The 25,482-nt window shown below is 39.6% G+C and overlaps 1 protein-coding gene across 1 annotated transcript in view; it reads right to left on the bottom strand.

Moving 5' to 3' along the window:
• Positions 1-25,482, bottom strand: part of KIF13B (kinesin family member 13B) — a 132,776-nt gene that overhangs the window by 2,432 nt on the left and 104,862 nt on the right. The window contains exons 33-39 of the mRNA XM_080616190.1: positions 24,965-25,117; positions 23,140-23,217; positions 22,437-22,490; positions 14,113-14,230; positions 12,966-13,099; positions 4,193-4,255; positions 1,650-2,673 (exon numbers count right to left, since the gene is read on the bottom strand). Coding sequence (XP_080472316.1) covers positions 1,650-2,673; positions 4,193-4,255; positions 12,966-13,099; positions 14,113-14,230; positions 22,437-22,490; positions 23,140-23,217; positions 24,965-25,117 — 1,624 coding nt within the window. The remainder of the gene's footprint in view (positions 1-1,649; positions 2,674-4,192; positions 4,256-12,965; positions 13,100-14,112; positions 14,231-22,436; positions 22,491-23,139; positions 23,218-24,964; positions 25,118-25,482) is intronic.

Genomic DNA, 25,482 nt, shown 5'->3' with positions numbered 1-25,482 from the left:
CTGTAAGTGTGACCGAGATGGAAATTTGTGATCATATTTTCCAACCGCAGCTCCAGATGTGCACGTGCATCCAGTTATGCTACAACAAATCAAGGACTTACTCCTCATGGAAACAAATGAGGGAAAAAAAATACCCAGTAACATCAGCAGCTGAGCTCTCAATAGACCAAAAAAAAAAAATCTTGTAGCTGTTTGACTCTTCCATGGACAGTGAAGCTGACACCAGGTATGTGCAAGGAGCTTAACAGAATTACCACTGTGGATTAGAGTAGCCAGATAGGAAGGGAAGGTGACTTTCCAAAATGGAAATGAATCTGTAAATATATATATATTTCTTAAAATAAGGTATGAATTCAGGACTGAGCATTGGTTTACAACTTTCAAAGGGATTAGAGCCACAGTTTGCTTTCCAGACTGGGAAACTCCAGAGTTTTCTGAAACCAGCTGAAAGCACACCTTCCATTTTAGCTTTTATGAGCACACCAGGCACAGAGAAGATAACTGCTCACTTAATGGGAGCTCTGGATCCTTCACACAGTATTTATCTTGGTGAGCAGCTTCCATCCCAGGAAGTGTGCAGCAGAGATGAGTGTAGGCAACTCCCTGGGACGTGCTGATTCACCAAACAGAGGCTGCACTGCAGACTTGGAATGCTACAGCTTGGTTAAAAGGATTTAAACAAGGAGCTTTATATGCCCTTCGTAAACCAAACCTTTTCACTATCAAAGGCAGCGGTACCTACTGCTTGCCTCTTGAATTTTCCACTGCCTTCGCCCAATCCTGCCTGCTCTTGGAGAAAACAAGTCCTTTGAAAGCGGACATGAACTTGCAAAGACAGGAAGTCATGAAACCTGGGGCAGAGAACAAATGCCAGTTGTCATCTTTCTTTCATCTTGTGATAAAGTCACTGATTTTCCCCATCATTGTGCAACAGCACATATGAACAGAGCCTCTCCAGGAACAGCACCCTTGTTTCCTAAAAGCATGTGTTAGAGCCTAAATTCTGTGAAGTCTACAGTTGCACAGGGGTCACACATGCATGACAAATGAGAAGCTGAAAGAAACTTTAAATCATCTGTATGTCCTGGTGATCAATGTGTGATTATTTCCTACTGGTTTTCACACATATAGATGTATAAATATATATACACACAAACACACAGACACACACACACACACAAATAGACTTTTGCCATTTAACAGCTTATTTTTGAACAGCTTGTGAGAGACTAGGTAACCTGTTAGAAGCCTTTGCAATTTATTAAGCCTGAATGTTCCTTTGGTTGTTTGAATTCCACAGCTCCTGTTGTGCTTTGGACATCCTTATCCACAGAGCAGAAGCCAGAGGAGAACTCTTTGGACACAAGGGCTGTCCCCTGCAACTATTTACTTACTTACCTGCACTGTAAAAGCAATCCTGATTCCTACCTCCACTGTAAGAAGCCAGTGAAGTAACTGGAAAGGGACACAATTCAGTGAGAGGTCAGTGAGACTAGGTTTACAAAGGCAGACTGGAAAAAGATGACAGCAGGGAAAGATATTTCCCATCTCAAAATGCACCCAGTAATGGCTAAAGTACTCCCTCCTCATCAGAAAGTGACATTAAACTGAAACACTGCAAATCCTGACATGCTGTCTGTATATTTTACCTGAAGGTAAATCCAGCTCAACACCAACCCATGTTCCCTCTTGAAAGTCTGTGGGCCCAATATATCTAACGATGCCTGTTTTATTTGCGCCAACTGTGACATATTCCCCCTCTTTCAGCCACTCAGGAATTTCATTGGCATCTTCGGAGTCAGAAGCCACCTCCAGTTTTTCTTCTGCTGTCTCTGATCCGTTATGGTTCAGTCCACGGGTGGTGGATGTACTCTTTTCTCCTTCTTGCTGCTCTTCTGTGTTTAGTGAATACATGGGATCTGTTCCCAGCATGCTTGTAAAGGACTTCAGTTCTGACGTCTTGACTTTCTGGATTTTGAAGGGGGAGGCTGCAACACCAGGCTGGGACAATTGTTCAGGATGAATCTGTGGTTTGGGAAACCCCAGTTCTGAAGACCCTGAAGCCATTTCCTTTTTCCTCACTTGTCCTGCTGACTCCATTGATTGTTTGGATAACAACTCTTTCTTTGGAGTGGAGGTAGAAAGAAAGGTTTTTGCATCAGTGGCTACAGAGGCATCATTTCCCTGCTCGCTTTGAGTCACAGGAGGTATGCAAGATTTGGATTTCAAAGCATCATTTCCATTTACTTCAGTGCTGTCTTTAGGTCTTGCATGAGTGCTTTGAAGGCTGAAGGCAGGTAGATTCTCTCTCTTAGTACTTAGACAGCTTTCTGATGAACTGTCTGAGTGCCCTGGCATGTCAGAATAAGGGACCTGAGAGACAGCAGGAGCTGGGAAGTCACTGGCTGCAGGCATCTGACTTCCTGGTTGAGCCACAGCATCACTTCCTGCTGCAAGGGCCTCAGAGAGCGTGGCTGTCGAGACACTGTGAGAAAAGTACCCACTGGAGGCTTCACTCAGAGGACTTGGAGGTCCCTCCTGGGAATCCTGTGCCTGGGTGTCTCCTGAGGGCTGCTGCAAAGGCACTTTGGGTGGTTTTTCTGGACTCTTGTCCACCTCAGACGTCTGCACCGGAGTTTCAAATGGCTGTTTTCCTATTTCCTCTTGGTTAATCTGAAACAGAGAAGGATAGAGACCTATTATCCAAAATATCTGAGCTAAAAGGATAGATACAAGGCCTCTGGGAAGTTCTAAGACCTTTGGCTTATCTAAATCCCTGTAGCTGCAAAGTCCAAAAGATGCAAGCTGATCTGAAGTCAGCTTTGCAAATCTGGTAGGATTGTCAGCTCATTTCTTCCATTAATAAGAAAAGTGTCTGTCAACTAAAAGAAATACGTCCCCCAATATTTACTGAAAAATTGTTTGTATTGCAGGAATGGTCATTTGCTGTTTGAATAGCAGGATTTATAGGAAATGTGAAACAGCCATGATCTATAAGTCTCTCAGTTATTTGGCTTAACTCTCAGGATTGATAAATCATGCCTCTCCAACTAAACTGTCATTTATGTCCCTATTTCCAAATGCCATTCCCACCTGAATGCCGCCAGCACCACACACTTGCAGAGTATGAAATTAACTGCACCTCACGAGATTAACAGCCCATTTTAGTGATGTATTTCTTGGCTGTAAAGTTTACTAAATCTGATAGATCAATATCCTTTGCCAGCACATGTACTCTAAAAGATTAGGATGTCTCTAAATCTCTTTGGGAGGGAGGGAGGAGGCTGCTAATATGAAGGGGAAAAAAATAGTGGTTCGAGGATGGCAGATTTGCACAGATCTTAACTCTCAAGTATACATTTCTGTTTACTGTTCAAAATCTTGTGGTTTTTCCAATCTAGTGATTAAGTCTCCTGAACTCCAGGATTTTCACCTTATTCTGAAGTGCCTTTTCCACTGGAAGTATAAGTGGAATTTCGAGAAAGAGGGATTTGATTAAATTACAGGAATTTCAGAACCAAAGGCTATCCTGCTATTGCTTAATGTAATACAGAAGGATTTTTTTAAATATTCCTATGGATTACAGACATATTTTTAGCTTTTCTATGGAGAGGATGGTGTACATGTGGACTCTGGAGCTCTGCTCGGCCTTCGTTTTCCCTTGTAAGCGTTCAGATAACACACATTTTGCTAAGACAATAAAAGCACAAGTGGGAGAAAGATGATTTGCTATTCATGAGACCGAAGTTCTGCTGAACTGTGGGAGATCATAGTGTCTATTTTCTCTCTAGCTTAGCAAGAGCCTTTTTTTCATGCCAATATCATGAATTGTCTTGAAATGTAAAATTGAGAATTAGCTCAACACTCAGAATAACAGACACGTTCTGTCTATAGAAAGCAACAGATCCCAGCAATTTGCCTTTTAAAGCAGCAAACCAGCTAAATTTTAGCTAGTTAACTGCTAATGCAATCATATGATTTACCAGCCTTTCAAATACAAAAGTGTAACTGGTGATAAGGGGAGATTCTATCAGGAGCTAAGAAAACACAGCAACACATGCTGCATTTAATTGTCTCAACAAAAGAAGTGCAACAGGTTTTAAATAGCTAACCCAGCAGTTGCTTCTGCCACCTCTGGTTTCCAGGTATGGGAATATGAAAATTGTATCATCATATCCTGCAATGTGCTTACCTGTTTTATCCTTGCAGCACTGGTGTCAATACTGGCAGACTGAACCATAATTCGTGGGACAGCCTGCAGGGATGAAAAAAAGAGCATCGTTCACTTAAAGGATTAAGTATTGTCACACTGGTAAACATTAAAACTTGTATATAAAATTCTGGAATCGCAAACAAATCTCTGTCACAAAAGGACAGAGCATTGCCATTTTATTACATTCTGATAATGTGCTCTGAAAGGGTAAAAACTTAACCAAGGCCTCCCTTAATTTTAACATATAAGCAGCTACAAGTACAAATTCATAGTGTAGGAAGTTTTCTTTTATGCAGTCTGTCAAAGACAGACCACTGAGCAAACAGATGACAGAGAGATCTGAGGTCACGCTGGTCTGGTGAGTGAAATTCTCAGCTTCAGTCCATCTCCAAAGCTCTTTCTCCATCTCCAGTATCTTAATTCAATTTAGATTTTAGCATTGCTTGCTTTAACTCAAAAAGGAAGCCAAAACCAAGATCTGTGTATCTTCTATTAAAAGAGGGCACCACTCCTGCCTGCTAGAGCGAAGACTACACACGCCATTCGCTAATCATGATACACTGGTTCTGTGCCAGAAGAACCACTTCTGTGTTTCAACAGTATATTCTCTTTTACAGCATGGGGCTTGATACTGAAGGTATTGACAATAGATGTCCCTCACTTGCTCCATATTCAGGTTTTTATGTTTTAAGATTTAGAATAATCACTCTCTCAAGACCATAACAGCAAATTGTGATACTTGACTATAAATCTTAGGCTTGGGCTAACATGCACTGTTGAGACAGGAGGGAAAGACAGCACCAGTTCAGTGGAGAAACTTGGAAAAGAGAAGCAAGAACTAAAACAGAGAGGAGATAAAGGCAGGAATATCTCTCTTCAGCTCTGTTAAATAACGTACTGCAAGTGCAGATTCATACTTCGAGGGAAATTGCTCCTTAAGGGTGACACATTATATGATTTGGGAGCAGTCTGCCTTTTTTGCTTTTTTCTCCAAGGGACTTGAGAACTCCTTGTGCAGAAAAACACAGGCAGTGCTCATCTCTGAGACAGCTATTTCCAGAATTCAACATTCTGTTTAAAGAACTGAAGCTTTCCAGCTGGAGTAAGGTAACTCCTCTTTTGCATCTCTTCTAAGTACAGTAAAGCAGGAATGTGACTAACCCTGTCCCCAAAAGAAGTAAACATGGAAGAAAAGAACAGCTATGATTTATACAGAGATTGCCAGGCACTAATTGAAAACATGGTTGTTCAAGGTAAAAAATAAAAAGACAAAAGACAGACAAAAACCCCAACAGGTTCACAGTGGATCAAAATGATTTTAAGATGTTAAAGCTCAGTTCAATAAAAGAAAGCAGGAGGTGGTGGAGTAGGGTTTGCTTATCATTAAACCTGCTGATTGAAAGCACACCACTGAAGCGGGGTTCAGAGCAAACTGGCTCTATTTTGGGTGCACAAGGCATTAGTGTTTCAAGATCCTTACTAGGACATGTGCTGGGGCTCCAGGAACAGATGGTGACCTGAATCAGAACAAATCAGTGAAGCCTAAACATAAATACAGCTTTAGGGCTCGTGATCCAGTGGTTTTCAGGCACCTCATACTCCAGAACTTCAGCTTCCTTTGGAATGAAGTGGTAATCTTCTAAGACAAAAGTATTAACCTGAAAACAACTGTAGTAGTGACTTGTGACTGGGTCCAGAGATAGCTGAGAGCAATGAGGAGAGCGAGTACTCTGACTCATCCTAAGCATTAACTCTGATACGCAAGGATAACTTGACTGTCACAACAGCCAAGTGTTTTACTTTAACGAAGACTAGAGAGGAGAGGGATTAACCTTCTTGTGAGAACGCCCTGCAAATTTTAGGTTTAATAGACACTTATCACAGTGTTAAAGGGAAGAGAGTACTTGGCAGAACACTTATTCTCTCCTCTTCAACCATCTTTGAACCATGGGTTGGTCCATCCCGGGAGAGCTATTAAATATAACCTTTTAAAAATAAAAGGTAACAAGACATTAGGGCTAATCCCTAGGCAGGCACTTACAGAGCACTTCAAACCTTTTGCAGGGGTGCAGTTGAACCTCATTGAGAAGCCAAGGCTCTTGAATTCAAATTATCCCACTTAACTATCTCCATGGTCCATTTTGGCATCTCAGAAAGGCTGCATAACGGAAACACTGTCCTTGTTGCTTCCACATGTCTATCTGTGATATGTTGGAGCAGGTGAAATAGCCTTTTCAAGCAGAGCTTGTATCAGGAGCTAAAAACAGCTCCAGTGCTCACTGGCACCACAACACAACTTGAGCTTTTTGCCCCATTTTCTCCCAGTATACATGCCTTGGTTGAGAAGCACTTTGAGGTCTAGTTTATTTTTTATCCAGAGATAAGCACTTGGAATTGAAATAAGAAAAAATGTTTAAAGATATTTCTCAGTTCCTTTGATTTATTTTTCTCTCTTTATAACAAATAAACAGAGGAGAGTGCTTGTTTGGGGTTTTTATCTCTCAGAAACCTTCAGTCTTACAGCTTGTAAATCCACAAAACCTAAAACTCTGGTTGGTATCAAATAGCAAATGAAAGAAAACCATTACACTTTAATCATGCCTCATCAAGTTTTTCTCCTGAAAGGATGACAAATCTCAGAACTACAATAACTCTGCCAAGCAATGTTTAGAAAAACATGGAGAAAAAAACAATTATAAGAAGTGGCACTTGCCCAACGTTTGTGTTGACAAGAAACAGATGGGCAGAAACACCCTCACTGGGGTGCAAGGGTACTAAACTGAATCTGTGTTGTGAAACGCAGTCAAGTAACTTAGGTGGGATACTAAAAATACTGTGTTTGAGTATCTATGAAGACATTACTGGATGAAAAGTATTTCTGAATCGAGAGCCAAATTCTGTTATTAAACATTTGCAGATAGCAACTGCTAAACCAGACATACATATTTACCCACCGGCAAAACATGATCCTTTTACAGTGATAATTTTTGACACAATATCTTCAACCAAGCTGACAAAATATAGACTAAGAGAGAACATGAAAGGAATTCACTTTAAAGCACCTTTGAATCATTGTAGAACAAAAATTGTCTTCTTCCTGAGAGCTGCTACTTTGTGCAATGAGTTTATAAGGATATCTGAGAGCAAGTATTTTCTGGTCAGATGAAAGGTCAGTTTGAACATACTCAAAGGTGACCAAAAGCCATGTTGTTACTAGTGATTAGTGGAATCTGGAGACCAACCTGGTACACTGGTGAGCATGAACAGGAAAAGCAAATGTGAATCTCACCCCACTTAGAGAGGCACTAAAATTAATCCTAAATGAACTCTTTTTCATACCATATATTGCATATACAATGACAACATCTTCAGTGAGCTCAGAAAAACACATTTGGTATTTCTATGTCATTAAACATTTTGTCAAATGCCTCTGACAATAGCAACTGATGACTTCAATACAAAGCCTTTTGATTTCATGTCACTGGATGAAAATTCTTCAGTGTTAACACCCAATATGCAGAAAGTTCAGTGGCAGATAACAGAACAGGCTGGGTGAGCGCGTACCAGAATTATCCTCCAAGCTCCAGAAATGGTCTAGCCAAGGTTATAGCTGATGCAATCCTAAAAGGGCATTACCAGAAAACTTCCACTGCTCTTGTCTATGCTTTACCATCTGCAGATAGGAATCACTGAGCCCAAGGACTGTCACACTGACAGTATAATGTTCACATCATCATTTAAAAGCAGCTACTGGAAACAGCAGCAGGGCACAACAGTTGCTTCATTAAATGTAGATTTAAATCAGTTTAAATCAGCACCCAGGATAAAATACTTTCATAAGACATAAACATTACACAAGAGCAAAGCAGTAAGAACTCTGAATCCCCTAGGATAGAGTCAAAAAAAGATGAATCAATTTTAAAAAGCCATCCCCCACCCAAATATTCCTCTCTGCCCTCAATTTTGAAATAATTAAAACATAATTAATCATTCAAATATAAAGTCTCCTGCATTCCAAAAGGAAATCTGAAACCCTGTACAAGTTAGTTGTATGTTTGATGTTTGTTTACTTCTCTAAAGAAACTCTTCATTTAAACCGTAACCCAAACAAAACCCTCTTATACCACCTTCCATATTTCAGCCTGTAATAGCACTTCTGAATTCCACATTTCTAATATACTTTATGCAAAAGTAACCAGAGTTTTCTATCCAGCTAAATTATTTCATTCCTAGGTCTCAGCAAATTAAGAGGGTAATTTATAACCATTTTCAAGTTAGTTCCTAAAGAAGCTTCAGTGGTTTGCTCTGTGAACTTTAAAAGCCATTTTTCCATACTCATTCTAATTAAAAACTACTCGTATGACGATGATAGTGAAAACTGAACTTGGAAAGAAATGAAAAAAACTAGCAACTCAGTCAGAAGAGCCAGACACACAGGAGCTCAGCTGGCCACAGAGGATCTGTTGAGCTATGCTGATTACAGCATCAAAACGATTCTTTATTTGAAACACCGAAAAAAGCCTTCAAGATTTTAAAGACGGTTCTCTGAGGCCACATTATTTACATTTGATTAAGGAATGTCAGTTCTAGCAATTATACACTATGCACCATGCACATCCATGAAGCTGTTATTTTTAATGCACTGGCAGAAAAAGGCATTTGTCTATTTAGATAGTTTTTCATTAGCTGATTTCATTATTTTTTTAAGATTAATTACTACATCTGCATCAGAAGGTGAAGGAGAAAAAATTGACACCTGCCCTCTCTGTAGTCACGTGTCTGCATTTTCAGACCACAAACAAAATGAATTACATTAGTACATGAAAATTCAGAGAACATATTTTTTTAAGATAGTTGTGACTCAAGATCTCTCATTCAAGCCATGTGTTCAAAAATACATTTGAGCACCCAACAAGGTCCTCAAGTATGCAGGTGACCAAAATCTACTTATGAAATTGGTCAGAGGAATTTGCTTCAGCCACAGCAATGTCAAAAAAACCCAGAAACTGAAATTTAATGTGTACATTTTTAATGTCAGCACCCAACAATGCCCTTAAATGTAATTACATGGGCAGTTCCTGGAGATCAGCAGGGTCATAAGGTAAAGAACAGTAATTCTGCTTGGTGCACACTATGAAAGCCTCAGGATGTTAATAAAACAGACAAGCTTCAAGAGCATGTACGTAATATAATTAAGCACAGATAGATGAAACTCTGATTCTCCATCCACCTGCATGTTTTACACAAGATTTTTAAACTTTTCCCCACCAGCAACAAGGGTTGGCAAGGCGTTAGTTAGATCTTGCACACTGCAGTACTAAGCTTTTTAAAGAATGGACTAGGTAAATAAAAAGCAATTCCTGCAGTCCTGAAAGGTTTAAATAATTGGCTTTTTTATTTACAGACTACTGGCAATTAATTTAAAGGCATCAGATACGCGAGAAAATAGGCATTTTCTAACTTAAAAGTATATAAACAGCTTCATCAGAAACCAATCTTTTAGGTACATAAACAGCTTCATCGGAAGCCATTCTGCTAGTTACATAAAGAATCCTATTATGCCAAATTAATTCAATCTAACTAATTAGAGAGCAGGAAGTTCTTTCAATTATTTTATGTGCTGTCTGAGAAACACACTTGAATACGAGAGCAGATTTCATTAATTGCGGTTCATTATTCTCCAGATTAGTTACTAAACTTGCATCAGAAGGTCAAAGGCAGCAATTTTGTTAGCTGCCACCACCTTGACTGAAATGTCTTTGCATTTTTGAAACTCAGGCAACCACTGACTACAAACACACACAGGACTGGGAAACACATTTTAAGATAACTTTTGCATGTCCTCCCTTGCTCTAAGGTTGTCAGCCTAAGCAACACCATCCGACTGAAATAAAAACTGCTTAAATCAAAAAGGTGTTTTCAGAACAACTGATCAGAACTCCAGCTTCTTTTTACTCACACAGAGATTCAGTAACACATCCACTCAGAGCTGCTTGGTCACAATAAACTTCAGTTATAAGCTTGGAGAAAAGTACTGCTCCCTCAGAAACGATGCTCAAAGCTGCTAAAATCAACTTAGCTGTAAATCCTGCTTACAAGGAGTAACAAAACAAATCTGATGCTTTCTGTAGAGATGTACAGCCATCTAACCCCGATAATTTAACTATAACACATTGAAAATTCAATACAACAGCCTGACCAACCATCTGGCTCGAGATGGTTCACCAGCATTTTTCCAGAACAGGTTTTAATGACATTAGATCATAGAATCATAAGATGGTTTGGGTCAGAAGTGACTTTAAAGCTCACCTTGTTCTATCCCCCCTGCCATGGGCAGGGACACCTTCTACTAGACTAGACTGCTCAAAACCCTGTCCAACCTGGTCCTAAACACTTGGACACATCTGGCTGAACAACCCCACCTCTCTCAGTCGGATAATTAAGCACTCTCAAATAGTGTAACAGATACACAAAGATCCCTTTGAAAAGGGAGCTTGACAAGAACTTTGGGAATTCTTTTTCACTGTAGTTGTCTGATGAATCAGAAGACAGCAATAAACTGATCCACTTTGCTTTTCGGTATTTGTGTTGAAAAAACTGGTTTACTTATCTGCTTTTTTTGGGTTTGGCCAGGAAAAAATAATATGGAAATTTCCATTTGCTTTGTAAAGCATTCTTTTAGTTATTTCTATTCTTGAACTTCATTCTCCCAAGTATACAGCAATTGAAGTCCATCAGTTCCCAATTAGGGGTCAGTTTCCTTTGCAATTACAGCCGAAAAAATACTTTTAGCTTCACTTCACCCTTGCATTTTTCACAGCTTACCATCTACTCTCACCTTGCACATTCACTTATGTCCTCTGCTACTGTGTATCAAAGTTTTATTTTTCCACAGAACTAAGATGCATTGTTTTGTATTTTCTGAGACTCGGAAAATACAGAACTATTTTTTGTGTCCTCTCTGTTGTGTAGTTTACTACAGTTGTGCAAGAATTACTAGCCTGCTGCCTGGCACTGGCACGTTAGCGATAAGGTGTTATAGCTGATTGCCAAACAGTGACCCCCATAGCAGCCCCATCACCCACCATGTACAACAGCCATTCGTTACCACCACCATTTAAGTTCTTCTGGCCACATTTGCATGATCAGGCCATTAGAAAGAAACAGCAAGAAAGATTATGAGACATGATATTTACGATCTTAAAGCTCGTCTTGCTACAACAGCACATACTTATTTTTGTGCTGCTCAGAAGAAGCTGTAGCTAATTCTGTAGCAGTTCCTTCAATTTTCCTCTGTCTTCTGTAAGCTGAAATTGCTAGCAGGAGTGAAGCAGCCCTGTTTCCTCATTGACAGGGTTACAAAGACTCTCTATAAACCTCTCAAACCAGTGAGGTGTATTTGTAATACAACTGAACTTGTTCTATTAAAAAACTTGAAGTTACAAATAATTTTTAAATTTCATTTTATTATACAGATCCAGTGGTCATGGAAAAATGTAATGTTACCAAGCATTAAAATATCACACACTCCTCTTTCTATATTAGCCTTTATTTTTTAAAGCAAAGCAGAAATAGCATTTTCCCTCTTTTTAAAAGGTGCTGTGATCATGATCTGATTACTTGAGCTCCTATAGTAATCTATAAATTAAATATCTTTAAATAGATGTTTGCTGTTTAAAAACTGACTTAAAGACAAATAATCTTGAACAGTAGGAAGGAGTGGTAACAGGTGGTTAGACTACAGGCAGGAAATTAAGCCTCATTTCTAATCTCAGCTCTCATTGATTCAGTAAGAATTCAAGAAGTTGTGAAAGGCTCTCACTGCAATTGTAAAGAGCACCTATTTGCATCTTTCAATACCCAAATACCTTTAAACAAAGCCACTCTCAATTTTAATTCTCTAAGTTTCATAGATGAGTAAGTTTATATGATTCTAGTCTCAACACCAAGGCTGTTGTAAGCAGAAGACAATAAGAAAAAGTAAAGCAAATAAATTAGATTAAGGTACAGGTGTAAAATTTGCTCCCTTTATTACCTTTATTACTTTATTACTTTTAAAACCACAGTCTAACTAAAAATATTTTACATCTGCCTGATTTTTGTGTCATGTCTGTCGTAAGTTACTTCCAAAAAATTAAAGTTTTAGTCTATTTCATCTGTTTTCTTTAAAAGACAGTAGTTTTTTCTAGTTTGCTTGACTATGCAGACTAGAAAAAGGAAGACTACCAGCTTACCAGATATCAGACTACCAGCTACTCCTCAGAGCACAGAACCCACATTTAGAGCAAGAGGAGTTTTGCAGCACAGCATCCAAAACTAAAAAGAAAATCAAATGCTTCTCTGATGTGTGGAATAGGTAAGAGAATGAATTAAAGCAACTGGCCAAAGCACAGAGCAGAAGACAGTAAAAGGTGACATGAGCTGGGGTGAGGGATGGGAGGGAATGGCATATGAAATAACAAAAACCGAATTACCTTTTCCACTTGGCCATACTCAAACAACACTAAGTGCACTTAATGAATTTTACTTCATGAATTTAAATGATACTGATGCTGCAAGTAGTATTGCCATAAATCATGCTGGTAGCATACCTGGCACTTCTAGAAAGCCAAGTGGGCTGAGTATATCAATAGGTTTAAACAGCTCTACTATCTCTGGACAGTGAAGAGCAGAAACACCTCACAAGGCTTTAGTATAACCAAAACTTTGGTTTGCATTGCAACAACATAGCCTATTTGATTTCAGTTTTTACCTGCTGTGCAAGGGGAGAGGTCTGCCTGCCCTTTTTGTCATCTCTAACAGGAAAGAGAGACTTCAGCAGCTTTGGCATCTGAGGCACAAAGGACTTTACAGGATTCAGGTAGGAAGCAGCAAGGCTACCAATACCTGTTGGAAAAATTGAAAAATGAGAACAGCTATGATTTGGAGAAAGGAAAAGAAAAAAACCCAAACAACAAAACCCAAACCAACCCCACTCGCCACCCCCCAAACAAATTACAGAACTGTTATCTTTTTAGTCTAAGATGACATCTGCCAGTGGTCAAAGCATTAGCCAAGCAAAAGCATTGAGTGCTTGCTCCTCCCTTGAACAGGGTAGGTCGTAATCTGTGGCCCCAGCATATATCTTTTGTTTTCCATCACATGGCATGAAAAGCTTGTTGTTTGCAAATGGAAACATAAAATGCTTTATAAGCTGCAGAAGCAGGGAAAAAAACCCAAACAAACCCAAACAAAAAACCCAACAAACAAAACCCACAAATCAAGAAGCAAAATTGAAAGAGGATGTCCATACAACACACATTTTTAACAACAATTACAAAACTTACTAGAAGTAAAAGATGACAAGTTCCAAGTTAAGAAAAAGAAAAAATGTTAGGGGCATTCAAGTCTCCTTACTCATACTGCCATTTTCCTAAACTACTTCACCTTGAGAAAACCTAGGAAGACATGCAAAACATCACTACTATCTATCTCTGTGCTCTCAGTTATATATTAAGTAAAACAGCTGCAAAATAGCCATACAATTCCAGTGCTGCTTATTTCCCAAAACCTTTGTAGCCTTATTGTCTCTGCTGCTTTACTCATGTAACAGACAGCATATTCTGAGAGCAGCTAGGTTTTGGCTTTAGAAAATGAACTATGGAGATAAAGACTGCATTTTCAGACCACTTTAAACATATGGTATTTAATTCTTAGCAGAACTAGTGTCAGATTTAAAGGAAAGGCCAGTTAGAGTTGCCTGGAGTCTGAGTAGCTTAGCCACAACTGCTAAATGTTCACAGAAAGGTAACTGCACAGACATTGCTCAGGAAATTTCTCTGCCTCTCTGAAAGCAGCTCAGCTTTATCTGAAATTCAGGAGCTGTGCTAATTTGATTTTATTTTTAGGAAAGCCCTTACCTGGATCAGGAGAGTGATTTTGCTGCCTAGAGCCTGGCAGAGAGGTACGAGATGGACTAATGCCTCTACTGGAATTTGTGGCACCTTGGGATACATCTTGCTGACTCTCCCATCGGCCCTAGAGGAAAAAAAGTGGTATCTTTCAAAGTTAGCACACCAGCAAGAGTACAGCAACACTTCCATGCCAGCCTGCATAGCCCCTTTGCAAAGTTCAGAATGCACAGAAATAAAGAAAGACCCTTCCCCAGATGCACTTTTAGTTGAAACACCGAGTCCTGCAAAACATGTACCCGCAGCATCAAGGCACAGTAAAAGTCTACTTATAGAACCTCAAAGCTATAATAGTTTGTTCAATTGTGCAGCTGTGCTTTGGAAGTTGATTACATTACAACCAGGTGAAAATAGATAGTACTGCCTGCCCCAAATCCCTAAATATTTTATCTTCTCCAGAAGCAGTCATGATACCTAAATACCTAAAGGGAACTTAGAAGAAAGCTGCTTTCAAGGAGGACACAGCTTGCAAGGGCAGGTAGTGACAGGACAAGGGGAATGGCTTTAAGTAGCAAGAGGGTAGATTTATTTTAGATACTAGGAAAAAAATCTTCACTATGAGGGGTGTGAGACATTGGAACGTGTTTCCCAGAGAAGCTGTGTAGGTGTTCAAGGCCAGGTTGGAAGGGACTTTGAACAACCTGGTCTAGTGGAAAGCATCCCTGCCTCTGGCAGGGGGCTTGGAATTAGATGAGCTTTAAGGCCCCTTCCAATTCTGTGATTTACGGCCCCATTCTGTGATTCTTTGAGTGAAGGCTGGATGCAGGGTGTCAAAAAGAACGGGTGAGGACAGAAAGAGCTCTGAACAAGAAATAGGATCTTAGACCTAAAGGCTGAACAGTAGTGCCTAGTGTAAGAGAATGGATGAGCTGGTCAGATCAAGAGGAAACAACTGCAGTAACAGCCTGGAAGAGAGAGATGGAATACATGGCAACAAGCTGTGGGCACCAGGAGCTAAGAAAAAGATTAAGTAAAGACAGGTTAGAGTTTTGACACAGTTAGTGAAGACGAAACATGAAGATTTTCAGACCTTCAAAAGCCTAAGTGTAGATGAAGTAGGAAGAAAAAGTGACTAAGAAAGCACCAGGCCATCTGCTTTCCCAAAGTCCCAGGGTTTTCCAGTTGGGTTTTACATGGATCCCAATAGATTCTGCACATGGCGCGTGACAGAAACTGCCTCAGTGGCAAAGTCTCTTGGCTAACAGAGAGAACCTCCAAGCTAGTATTTCACATCAATGCAGAAGCATCAAGAATCTATGTGGCCAAATTGTCCTTTCCTAACTCTACCATCTTGCTATGTAAAATTGCTTACAGATTTTGTCTGCAACAATTACGAGTGACTGGCTAGAGGGTGTCTCTGCTGGAAGTTTCATGTGGGTACTAGCCGGTATATTGCTTCATTGAACTGTGCATCACATTAGGTGTGCAGAGCTGAAAGGCAGACACTGAAATCCATGTGGTGTCCTGCAAACTTTCAATATATGCACACTCACAACGCCTGACAAAGTGGTTCCTTTGCACTGCTACAGAATAGGCACTAATCAAGCTATATGGTGCTAATTTACTTACTTTATAGCAGACCTTAAGGATATTCTATATTCATTTAAGAGTCTATGGGTCACAAGAATCTGGACTCAAACGCTACAAGAAGTCTCAATGTCTTGTGGAAGTGTTGTCCTGTTCAGGCAGTAGAATGCCCTCAGGACTACAAGCTTGCAGAGTTTAACTTTCCAGAAATAGATGTTGCAAAGACAGGATGGTGCAGCCAAACCAATGCAAACTGAAGTCTGATCCCACTTCTGGTAAAGAGTTATGCTATCAGTGATACAATATCTGTACTTGTCTGAATTATATTGTATCTGAATCTTGCTTGTTCTTTTAAAAGATGTAACAGATACTTTCACAATGAGAAGGTACAGTGAACATACTAGAAAGGAGTCACAAGGGATGGACTGCTGTATCCCAGACCATAAGTTTCATGTAATTTTCCTGGAGGAAGAGGAGGGGAATGCACCTTTTCAAGAAGCTTCACGCTGTTGGATGCAAGGAAATAATCCGACCTTGAACAGAAAAATGACAGGCAGCTAAACTAATCTTAACTGTAACTTGAAGTCATGAATGCTTCACAAAGAATAAATAAGCCAGGATAGGAGGAATAGATTTCTCCAGTGGGTTGAAGGTCACACTGAGCAGCCCAGAGCAAAAATCGTTTCCATTTGGATCTATAAGTTAGTCCCATAGAAGCTCTCATGCTTTGAATAGCAAGTAACTTGCACTTTTGCAGAGTAGCACTCGTCTTCAGACTCTACTAGCTAACATCTGTATTATTAGATGTAGAGCCAACAAGTGCTGTTTCTGTGAAGTAACACTTGGGATACCTAAGGACTAATGGATGTCTGAGCTCACTTGAGGAAGCCATCCTGAACGTCAAAACTGATATAACCCAGGCTGGGACCAGCAGAAATACCAGGGATTTGTTTAGTCTTGTATTTTTAAGGACTTTGGTGTTTAAACCGTTCTTGAAGGCTTCCTGCTCTATTAGCATGGATGACAGTGTTCTACTCATATGTAAAGCCCCAACTTGAACATTATCTTTGACCTGCAAATCATGTATGTCTTACATACATCAAAATGTCATGCCTATGTCTGGAAAATTCTTTCCACAAAATGCTTCTATGAAATAGTTTTTTGTATTCTACTTCCCAGAAACTCTTACTTGGGCTTTTGCCATCTTGTGTTTCAGCTGGTTCAGGTCTCTTTCAGGTGGCCTTACCACATGCAGTCTTTCCCCACTTACATCCATTCCAAATACTGCTTCAGAGTCTGCTTTCTTATCCTGCTATCTGGATGATTTCACACACTGCAGCAGACACTGAAAGCCAGCATGGAAACAGCCAACATCTTCAGACTATGCTCGAACTGTCTTCCCCTTCAGGATGTGAAATGTTTCCTGAATTCTCCTTCTCTGGATCCTACTGACAGATTAGTTTGTAGGGGAAGAGTCAAAACACGAGAAGAGTTCATACTCTATCCAGTTAGGAAAATATGTCAGTGCAATTCAGTATTTTTGGATGCATCAGTTCACTGGTGCTTCAGGAGTTAAAAATAAAAAAATAAAAATTAAAACTATTTGGTGGGAAGTCATCACAAGACTCAAACACTTGAAATACTGTTAGGTTTTGCTGTCTTCTGGGCGGGTTTGCCATCAGCCTGGGAGATGGTGGCATTAGGTTAAGAACAAAAACTATGGGAGACTGCAAAGTATCTGAAGGGTTCTCTTTTGGAGGACATAACAGAGCTTGATTAGTGTTACTTTTGGATCTTAGGGTAATGATCCACTTAGTAAAGACAAATGGATAAAGGTGATACACCTTTGTAATTCTCATCTATAGGCCAAGTCTAAGTGCTTCTGGAGACCACAGAGACATAAGAAACAGAAAGACTATTATTAGAAAGTTTTCTAGCTTACTAGAACACTGTCTCAACGCAGGTAAGGAGAAACTAAATAATTTTCTTTATTGATTTTTTTTTTTTGAGTCTTAGGTGTCCTTTTTTGACTGCTACAACAAAAATAATCTCAGGCAAGTATCTTGACTTTCTAGACCTGCTTGAAGAATGCTGAAAAAATCTGGAGTAGGTAAGAAATGGAGCAAAATACTTTCAGAATATTCATCTTGTACAGAAAGAATGGCAATGTTTAGTTACATTTTCCTTAGGAAAAGCCTTTTTTACTCCCAGGATCTTTAGGAAAGATCTTTAGGAAAAAACTTTCAACCTTGATATTATGGATGCGTACATATTCTACCTAATTTTAACTATTTTTGTCAGGATAAATAAAATAAGGTCCTGAAAACAGGAATGTGAACTTGAGAAAAGGATTTGTCTGGCCATACACTTAAGGTATGTTGTGTTTTTAAATAATGCTTGCTTTGGAGAGAGTGGAAAGATCATCACTTTAGATTGAAGGTCAGGTTTCTAAGGGGTGAAATAAGTCTCAAGTCTGAGATGAGAACAAACCATTAAAAAGTAAGTAAATCAGGGTAACAGCTGGAGAAACATTTGCAAAAGAAAATACTGGAGGCAATTGAAAGGGTCAGCTGTTGTGTGAAGAATCAGCAGAGGCAAAAGGCAGTTCATGAATGATTGATTTTACTAAGCTGGATTGAAAGATAACCCGTCTCAATCTCACAAAAAGAAAAAAAAAGTAAGAATTATTAACTATATTAACTTGATAAAGTTCACAAGTCTCAAATCTGCAGGTTATATAGCACTCTCACATGATTGCTGTGTGCATTCACTAACTGGAACACTTAAACTTTAGGTCTAAGCAATTGGTATTATTTAAGTGCTGTGACTCTTTCTTGTATCAAGAAGGGTGGTGAGAGAAAGGAAGGAAGCTTGTAAATCATTTGTGCAGAGGAGCCATCATTCCATGAATATATTTGGTCTCTGCCAAGTGATCAAACAGAGGTCAAGTGACTTAACAAATCAAAAATATCCACCAGAAGAATGCATGTCCCTTGATGGATTTTGATGCACAGCTGTCTATGAAGTGTTTTATTTCTATAATACCTTCTCCTACTTCTCCTCTGCCTTCCTTTCTTTCACACATCCTCCATGAAAAACACCAGGGAATTTACTTCAGGTCAGCAACAACATGCACAAAATCTTTAGAGCAAATAGGGGTGATCACTACCTAAGTCATCTGTAGGCTTTACCTGACAACAATTCTTTTCTTGAAGTTGACAGACCAATAAAATGCAGCCACTAGGTAAGAAAAACGAATACTTCTTGTGTTTTATTATTTTAGCAGTTCAGAAAAGGCTTAGGAAAAGGTGACCATGTAGCATTTATAAATATAAGCATACAGCTGGGACAAAAGGCACTTGTTCTCATGACCAGCAAGATTATTCAAATAGATCTACATGGTACCAATTTACTGAAAAAACCCCTCTGATTCCTAGTAAAACACAAAGATTAAGTGGAACAATCATGTCTTCCTTGGCTTTGGTGTACAAGGCTTTTGAGCCACAAACCACTGGACCTTTGGGAAAGGAAGGATGACTGTCAAAGACAATTGTCTTTGACATTTCAAAACTCTTTTGTTTAAGAACAACTCATGAAATATTTCATCAGTATGTGATTATAGTCTGAAAGCCTGTAAAACAAGTCAGAGGTGCCTTCCATACTTTGTGCACTTGACTTAAAGTCAAGTGAATTTTTAAGCTTCCAATGCAAGCACCCGGGAACATAAAAATCCAGGTCTGTATCTAGTATGACCAGTAAGAGACCATAGTCTTGCATCACCTGACATGTGCTGATGTGCAAGATGAATTTCGTTTCATCTCTCTCTCCCATAACCATATCTGTGGTGATAACAGGAGTAAAAATTGCCTTTTTCTCGTTTAAGCAAGCAGATATGCCTTAGAGGTGAGACCAAATGCTGTCCTGTTAAACTAATATGAAACATCTGTAAGATTGTCTTCTGAAGTAAATTTTGAAGGCATCTCCTTGCCTTCTCAGCCAGTTAGATAGCTTAATCTTATGAGTTATTATGAAAAAGATCCCAGTGGTGACTTAAATATTTCACATGAATACATATCTCAATCTAAGAGTCATCCTGCTGCAGTGTCAGTACTCAGAGATATTAAGTTCTTTTCAGAATGTGTCAAACCCAGACCTTTACTTCAGTAGAGCAGAAGTTTTTTCTAGCTCTTCATGGGGGCATAACCACCCATCCACACTTGTAGTAACAGATTCAACTATGGCTGCAAGATGAATCCCGGCCCTAATTCTGGAAACTTTTGATCTGCCTGTTTTAGTTGCACCAACACCATCTTTACTTCTTATTCTGACCTGTTTAATATTCTTGTTTACAGGGGACGTAGTCCTGGCTATTCATAGTGATGAAGAATGACATAGCATCCACATTCATAATGTTAACAGTATGAATGGTACTCTACATAGAGGAATGAGACTCAAGTGCCTTTTCCACAGGCTAAAAATCTGTGGTAAAGACAGCAGGAATGTAAGGAATAATGTTAAAATTAGAGAGACATATGAAGCAATGGAATAAAAGTTAAGAAGAATAGTCTGAAATGTGTCAAGGGTTTCACAAATATCAAAGCGTGCAGGCTTGACAAATTAGTTCTGCACCCAATTCAGGATGCTGTTACGCTCCTGTGACTGATGTTTCTCATGATATAATAAACCACTTGTTTGAGATTATAGGCATTTGTAAACAAAACCAAATTCCTGTAAAATAATGATTTATGACTGCTGGAGAAGACTTCTTTTTCACTAAATTTCTCTGCAAGTGACAAAGACACCTAACTTAGCTAAAACCCCACATATCAAGCTATGCTCAGATGCTTTATGCTAAAATAGATAGGACTGATATCACCATTGTCCTTTGTGGTCTCTGTGTGCTACAGGAAAATTTAAGAATTTGTTTAATGTTTCATTGTGATTATAAAAGCTTTCATTCATCTCCCTGTGGAAAGTGAACCAGAGATCCATTTGAAATGAGAAATTTCCAAAAGGGGAGTTGGCACCTCCCACGTCCTGAGTAACAAGTGCCTTGAGATGAAGCACGCTGCAAAGCAAGGGGCAAGCTAGCAAACTCAGCTCCATGTCGCAGAACTACAGCGTGTTTGTCAGCAGCTACATCAACCACAGAGAAGAGCTGCAAAGCCCCATGCAAACCTGTCAATTAACTCTGGTTAAGCAAAGCTTGGTTCAACTAAGGGGATGCATAGTCATTCCTCTGAGAGTGTTACCATGATACTAAGCATAAACATGTTTTCTGTTGGGCCGGTATTAATATCAAATCATTCTTTCACAGGAATCAAGGGTTGTTAACACTTAACTATCAGAAGCCATAAAGAGAGAGAAAGATTTGGAAGAAACTGTCAACATTTATCTCATCTCCAGGCCAACGTACACATGACTGGCATCTATTCACTTGCTCTCATGTGTCTGTTTTTTTTTTAGCTGAGAAGGGGCCATTTTTGAAATAACTTCATCCAGTCCAAAGAACTGTGAGAAAAGTCTAAATAGCTATAGCTCTGTAACAAACCATAAGATGCACCCAAGAAGGAGAAACTTCTCTCATTTGTACCAGTTTCACACTGCATTAATGACAGGCTTTTCAATAGTAAAACTCATTTGCTGCGTACTATGCAAATGAGACACCACCAGCAGCATCTTCAAAGCAGGAAGTAAAAGCATGTAAGTGAGCAAAATAAACTTTCTAGTGAGATAAAATTATTATCCCACTCATTAGGTGGACCTAATGCATTACCTCCGCTGGGACCTTTGGACTCTGAAACATGCAATGAGAGAAACCATTGAGAGGAAGGGAGGAGAAAAACAAAAAATCATTAAGAACTCTGATCTTTATTTTTTGCATTAAAACTCTACAATATTGAAACATCACACAGTCCTCTCCAAATAGAAGTTGCTATAAGCACTTTATCACCTGCACATATTTTAGCATTCTCTACATGGATCAGATGTAGCAGATTTAGCAACCAATGCTAAAGCACTATATCAAAATTCTATTATTCTGTGCAACTGCATTATGCATTAAAACGCCTTCACCACTAGCTTCTCCTTTTTAAAATGACTACACGCTTGCTGGGCAGAATATCTATCAGAAGACCCTTCAGTTTATCTAGGATTTGGAAAATAAGTTTAAATCTAATCTTTCAACATTTAAAGAAATACTTTTGATCTATACCATTGTTTTTAAGAAGTGTAATGGGCTGAATTATAACCCACTAAAAGCTTCAGACTGCTGGTTTTCCTCTGAAGGTCAGAGACTCTCCTTATAAGCCTCTGTACTGTCCTACAGTAGACGTAACCTTACATATGAACCCAATTTGTTCCTTACCCAGAAGGTTTGGATCTACCAGACTTTGGAAGAGCTCTGAAGCTTGACAATGAGAAGATTTCCCCGGAGAAAGGCACTCCTGAGTGATGGATAACTACATTTAATCTCTTCTGCTCAGCTCCAGGTCTGCCATTGTACATCCCACAGTGGCTGGCAGCACTGCTGTATGACTGATGGAGGTCTGGGAACTTTCTCAGAGAGGTCCTAGTGTAACACATCTAAAACTAGTTATGTCCTAGCCACAAGGATACAAAGAGCACATAGGTGTGCCCCATCTTTTACAGATGTTTCCCACTTATGCCTCTGTAACTGGTACACTGTAGTTACTGTAGCTCCCTTTTTCTACAGAAGACTTCCCAGGTGACCTTTGGATACTTACCCGGTTACTGCTCAGGTTATAAGGAGGTGCTAAATCTTGGCGGCTTCCAGAAAGCTGAAATAATTTAGACAAGCAGAATTATTTCTTAACAGAAACTTCAACAACTGATAAATATGTCTCTTGACAAACACAAGGAAGGGTGAAAAGAAATAGTTTTGCAGTTAAAGCAGAACTGAAATCCAAGAGGTGAAGGTGAAATCCCAGTTATTGACCTGGAAGGTGCAAGAATTTTACAAGTTTGATTACCAGTTCTATCAAAGGATTTCTTTCTAAACTTTGAACAACAGAAGTCTCATCCTTCTTATGTACAACACTGTTACAAAGTTTAAGATCAATAAATACTTGTAACTTGCTTTCAAATCTTGTGAAGAACAAAAACCATTTTCAAGTTGGTAGCTAAATGAAATAAAATCCAGTGTTCAGAAAAAAAAAAAAAGCAGCAGTTCTTGCACTGCTTTTTCAAATAGTCTGGATTTATGGGCGTGCTTTCAAGCATACTAGCCTGTATGATGAAAGCATGAATATGTGCAGATTTTGCCTCCACTTAGCGATTTACATGCTCACAAATGGCACAGAAAAACAGAAGGGTCAAACAGAAGGAAATTTATTGCCATACTCCATGACTGGCATCACAGGGACCTGTAATTGAAAGACTGGACCTGCTGCCCTCAGTATGCTGTAGATACCAGCATGGAATACTCACTCGATTCACATTAGGAGAGCTCAGGCTCCTGCGGTAGAGTTTCCCTTTTCCCATTAGCTGCTCTTTTACAGCAACTTCCTGTCAATCAGAGAGAAAAAAACCAAAGAAAATATGCATGCTTTGAAGGACTCTAAGCTCCAAACACCCCAGAATAGTTTTGTCTATACAAAAAAATTTTTCTAAACAGCCTTATTGCCCAGGCTCCTGTCTGTAAAATCTACTGTAGACTACAACTTGCAAATAACACGGCTAGAAGCATAAGAGTGGATAAACTATAACGTAGTATTTTGCTGATTGGCACACATAGGATTTTGCAGCTAGTTCTGATTCTAGGAAATGACTGTTACAGATGTAAAGACTAAGACTCCCTTTCCTGGCTGAGCTCTTATTTTAATCCTTTAAACTAATTATATATGACAGAGAACTTGCTTTCAATACTTAGAGTGTACCACACTTCACCATAAATTTATAGTGGGCAGGCACACACTCCAGGTTGTTTTGCATAACTTTCTTTTGTGCTTGCATAATTTATATCCAGAACAACTCTCAATAAATGTTTTTTCTCTTCTGCACTTTTCCTGATAAACAGATCCAGTTACGGTACTTAATCTTAACCCAACTGATGGGTCGGAGCAATCCCAGGCACAGCTACAGGTTGGGCAGAGAAGAGATTCAGAGCAGCCCTGCAGAGAAGGATTTGGGGGTGTTGGTCAATGAGAAAATGAACATGAGCTGGCTTCAGTGTGCGCTCACAGCCCAGAAAGCCAACCGTATCCTGGGCTGCATCAAAAGGAGCGTGACCAGCAGGTCGAAGGAGGTGATCCTGCCCCTCTATTCTGCTCTCGTGAGACCTCACTTGGAGTATTGGGTGCAGTTCTGGTGTCCTCAACATGAAAAGGACATGGAACTGTTGGAACAAGTCCAGAGAAGGGCCATGAGGATGATCAGGCACTGGAGCACCTCCTGTATGGAGACAGGCTGAGAAAGTTGGGGCTGTTGAGCCTGGAGAAGAGAAGGCTGCATGGAGACCTCAGAGCAGCCTTCCAGTGTCTGAAGGGGGCCTACAAGGATGCTGGGGATGGACTATTCATCAGGGACTGTAGTGACAGGACAAGGGGTAACGGGTTAAAACTTAAACAGGCGAAGTTTAGATTGGATCTAAGGAAGAAATTCTTTACTGTGAGGGTGGTGAGGCACTGGAATGGGTTGCCCAGGGAGGCTGTGAATGCTCCACCCTTGGCGGTGTTCAAGGCCAGGTTGGATGAGGCCTTGGGTGTCATGGTTTAGTGTGGGGTGTCCCTGCCCATGGCAGGGGGGCTGGAACTAGATGATCTTAATGTCCTTTCCAACCCTAACTATTCTATGATTCTATGATTCTATGATGTCTTATTTATTGACAGAACGGGTGCGAATACTTCAAGGTAGAACACGGGCAAAATTACAAGAATTCTTCTAGCAACTTTGGAAGCTATTACTAAACCCCAGGCTTCAGAAAGCAAAAGCTAATGCCACACAACTATGTTTCTGAACCATAATTAGCAATGCACAGTCTTAAAACCAAACCAAGCATCCCATAACAGTGCATTTAACATAAAGTTCCCAGTCCCATCCATCCATATTGTAGGTAGTTGAGTGAGAGCATCTCTTTATAGAAAGCTACATTTGCATCCTTGGATGTTTGCCACATGCACAGTTTGTAAGGTGGAGGTAGGCACTGAAGTGGTGTTTTTGGTTTGTTAGCCATTACATGTACTTAGAACATTTGTATTGCTATTGTTCTCAGTAAGCATATTCTCTGCTGTCTGCTACAGTCTTAAAAACATACCTGGCGCAGACGATCCAAGGTGAGAATGTTCTCCACAGCCAGCACACTCCTCAAGTACTTCTCAATATAGGCTTCAGAGTCAGCTGAAGCTGCATCTTCAACGTTTGCTGCCATTCTGGCTAGTGCCTCGCGCTCTTCAGCTCCTTGAGCATCCTAGGAAGAGGAAAGATATGACATCCTTTTAAAATCAAATAAAAACCTCCCAAATCAGTCCTGAGGAAAATTAATTTTTAAAGCACACAGCACATTCAACATTGTTTGCTCTTAAGCTCAGGGCCAGATTCAGATGTTTTGTGCTGCATGGGTGCTCCTACCACAGTCACGACATCCAAAGCTAGATGTGGTTATTGTTTTTTTTTTTTTGTTGGTTTGGTTTTTTCATGGTGTTTTTTGTTTGTAGGTTTTTTTTAAGAGGTGGAAGGGGAAGTCTCACAGTGAGACATTGCCATTGATTAGCAAAAGGGCTGCATTCAGATATTTCATAGAATCATAGTAGGGTTTGGGTTAGAAGGGACCTT

This window comes from Psittacula echo, assembly GCF_963264785.1.
Source record: "Psittacula echo genome assembly, chromosome: 4".
Taxonomy (NCBI): domain Eukaryota; kingdom Metazoa; phylum Chordata; class Aves; order Psittaciformes; family Psittacidae; genus Psittacula; species Psittacula echo.
This window is presented reverse-complemented; position numbering and strand designations above follow the sequence as displayed.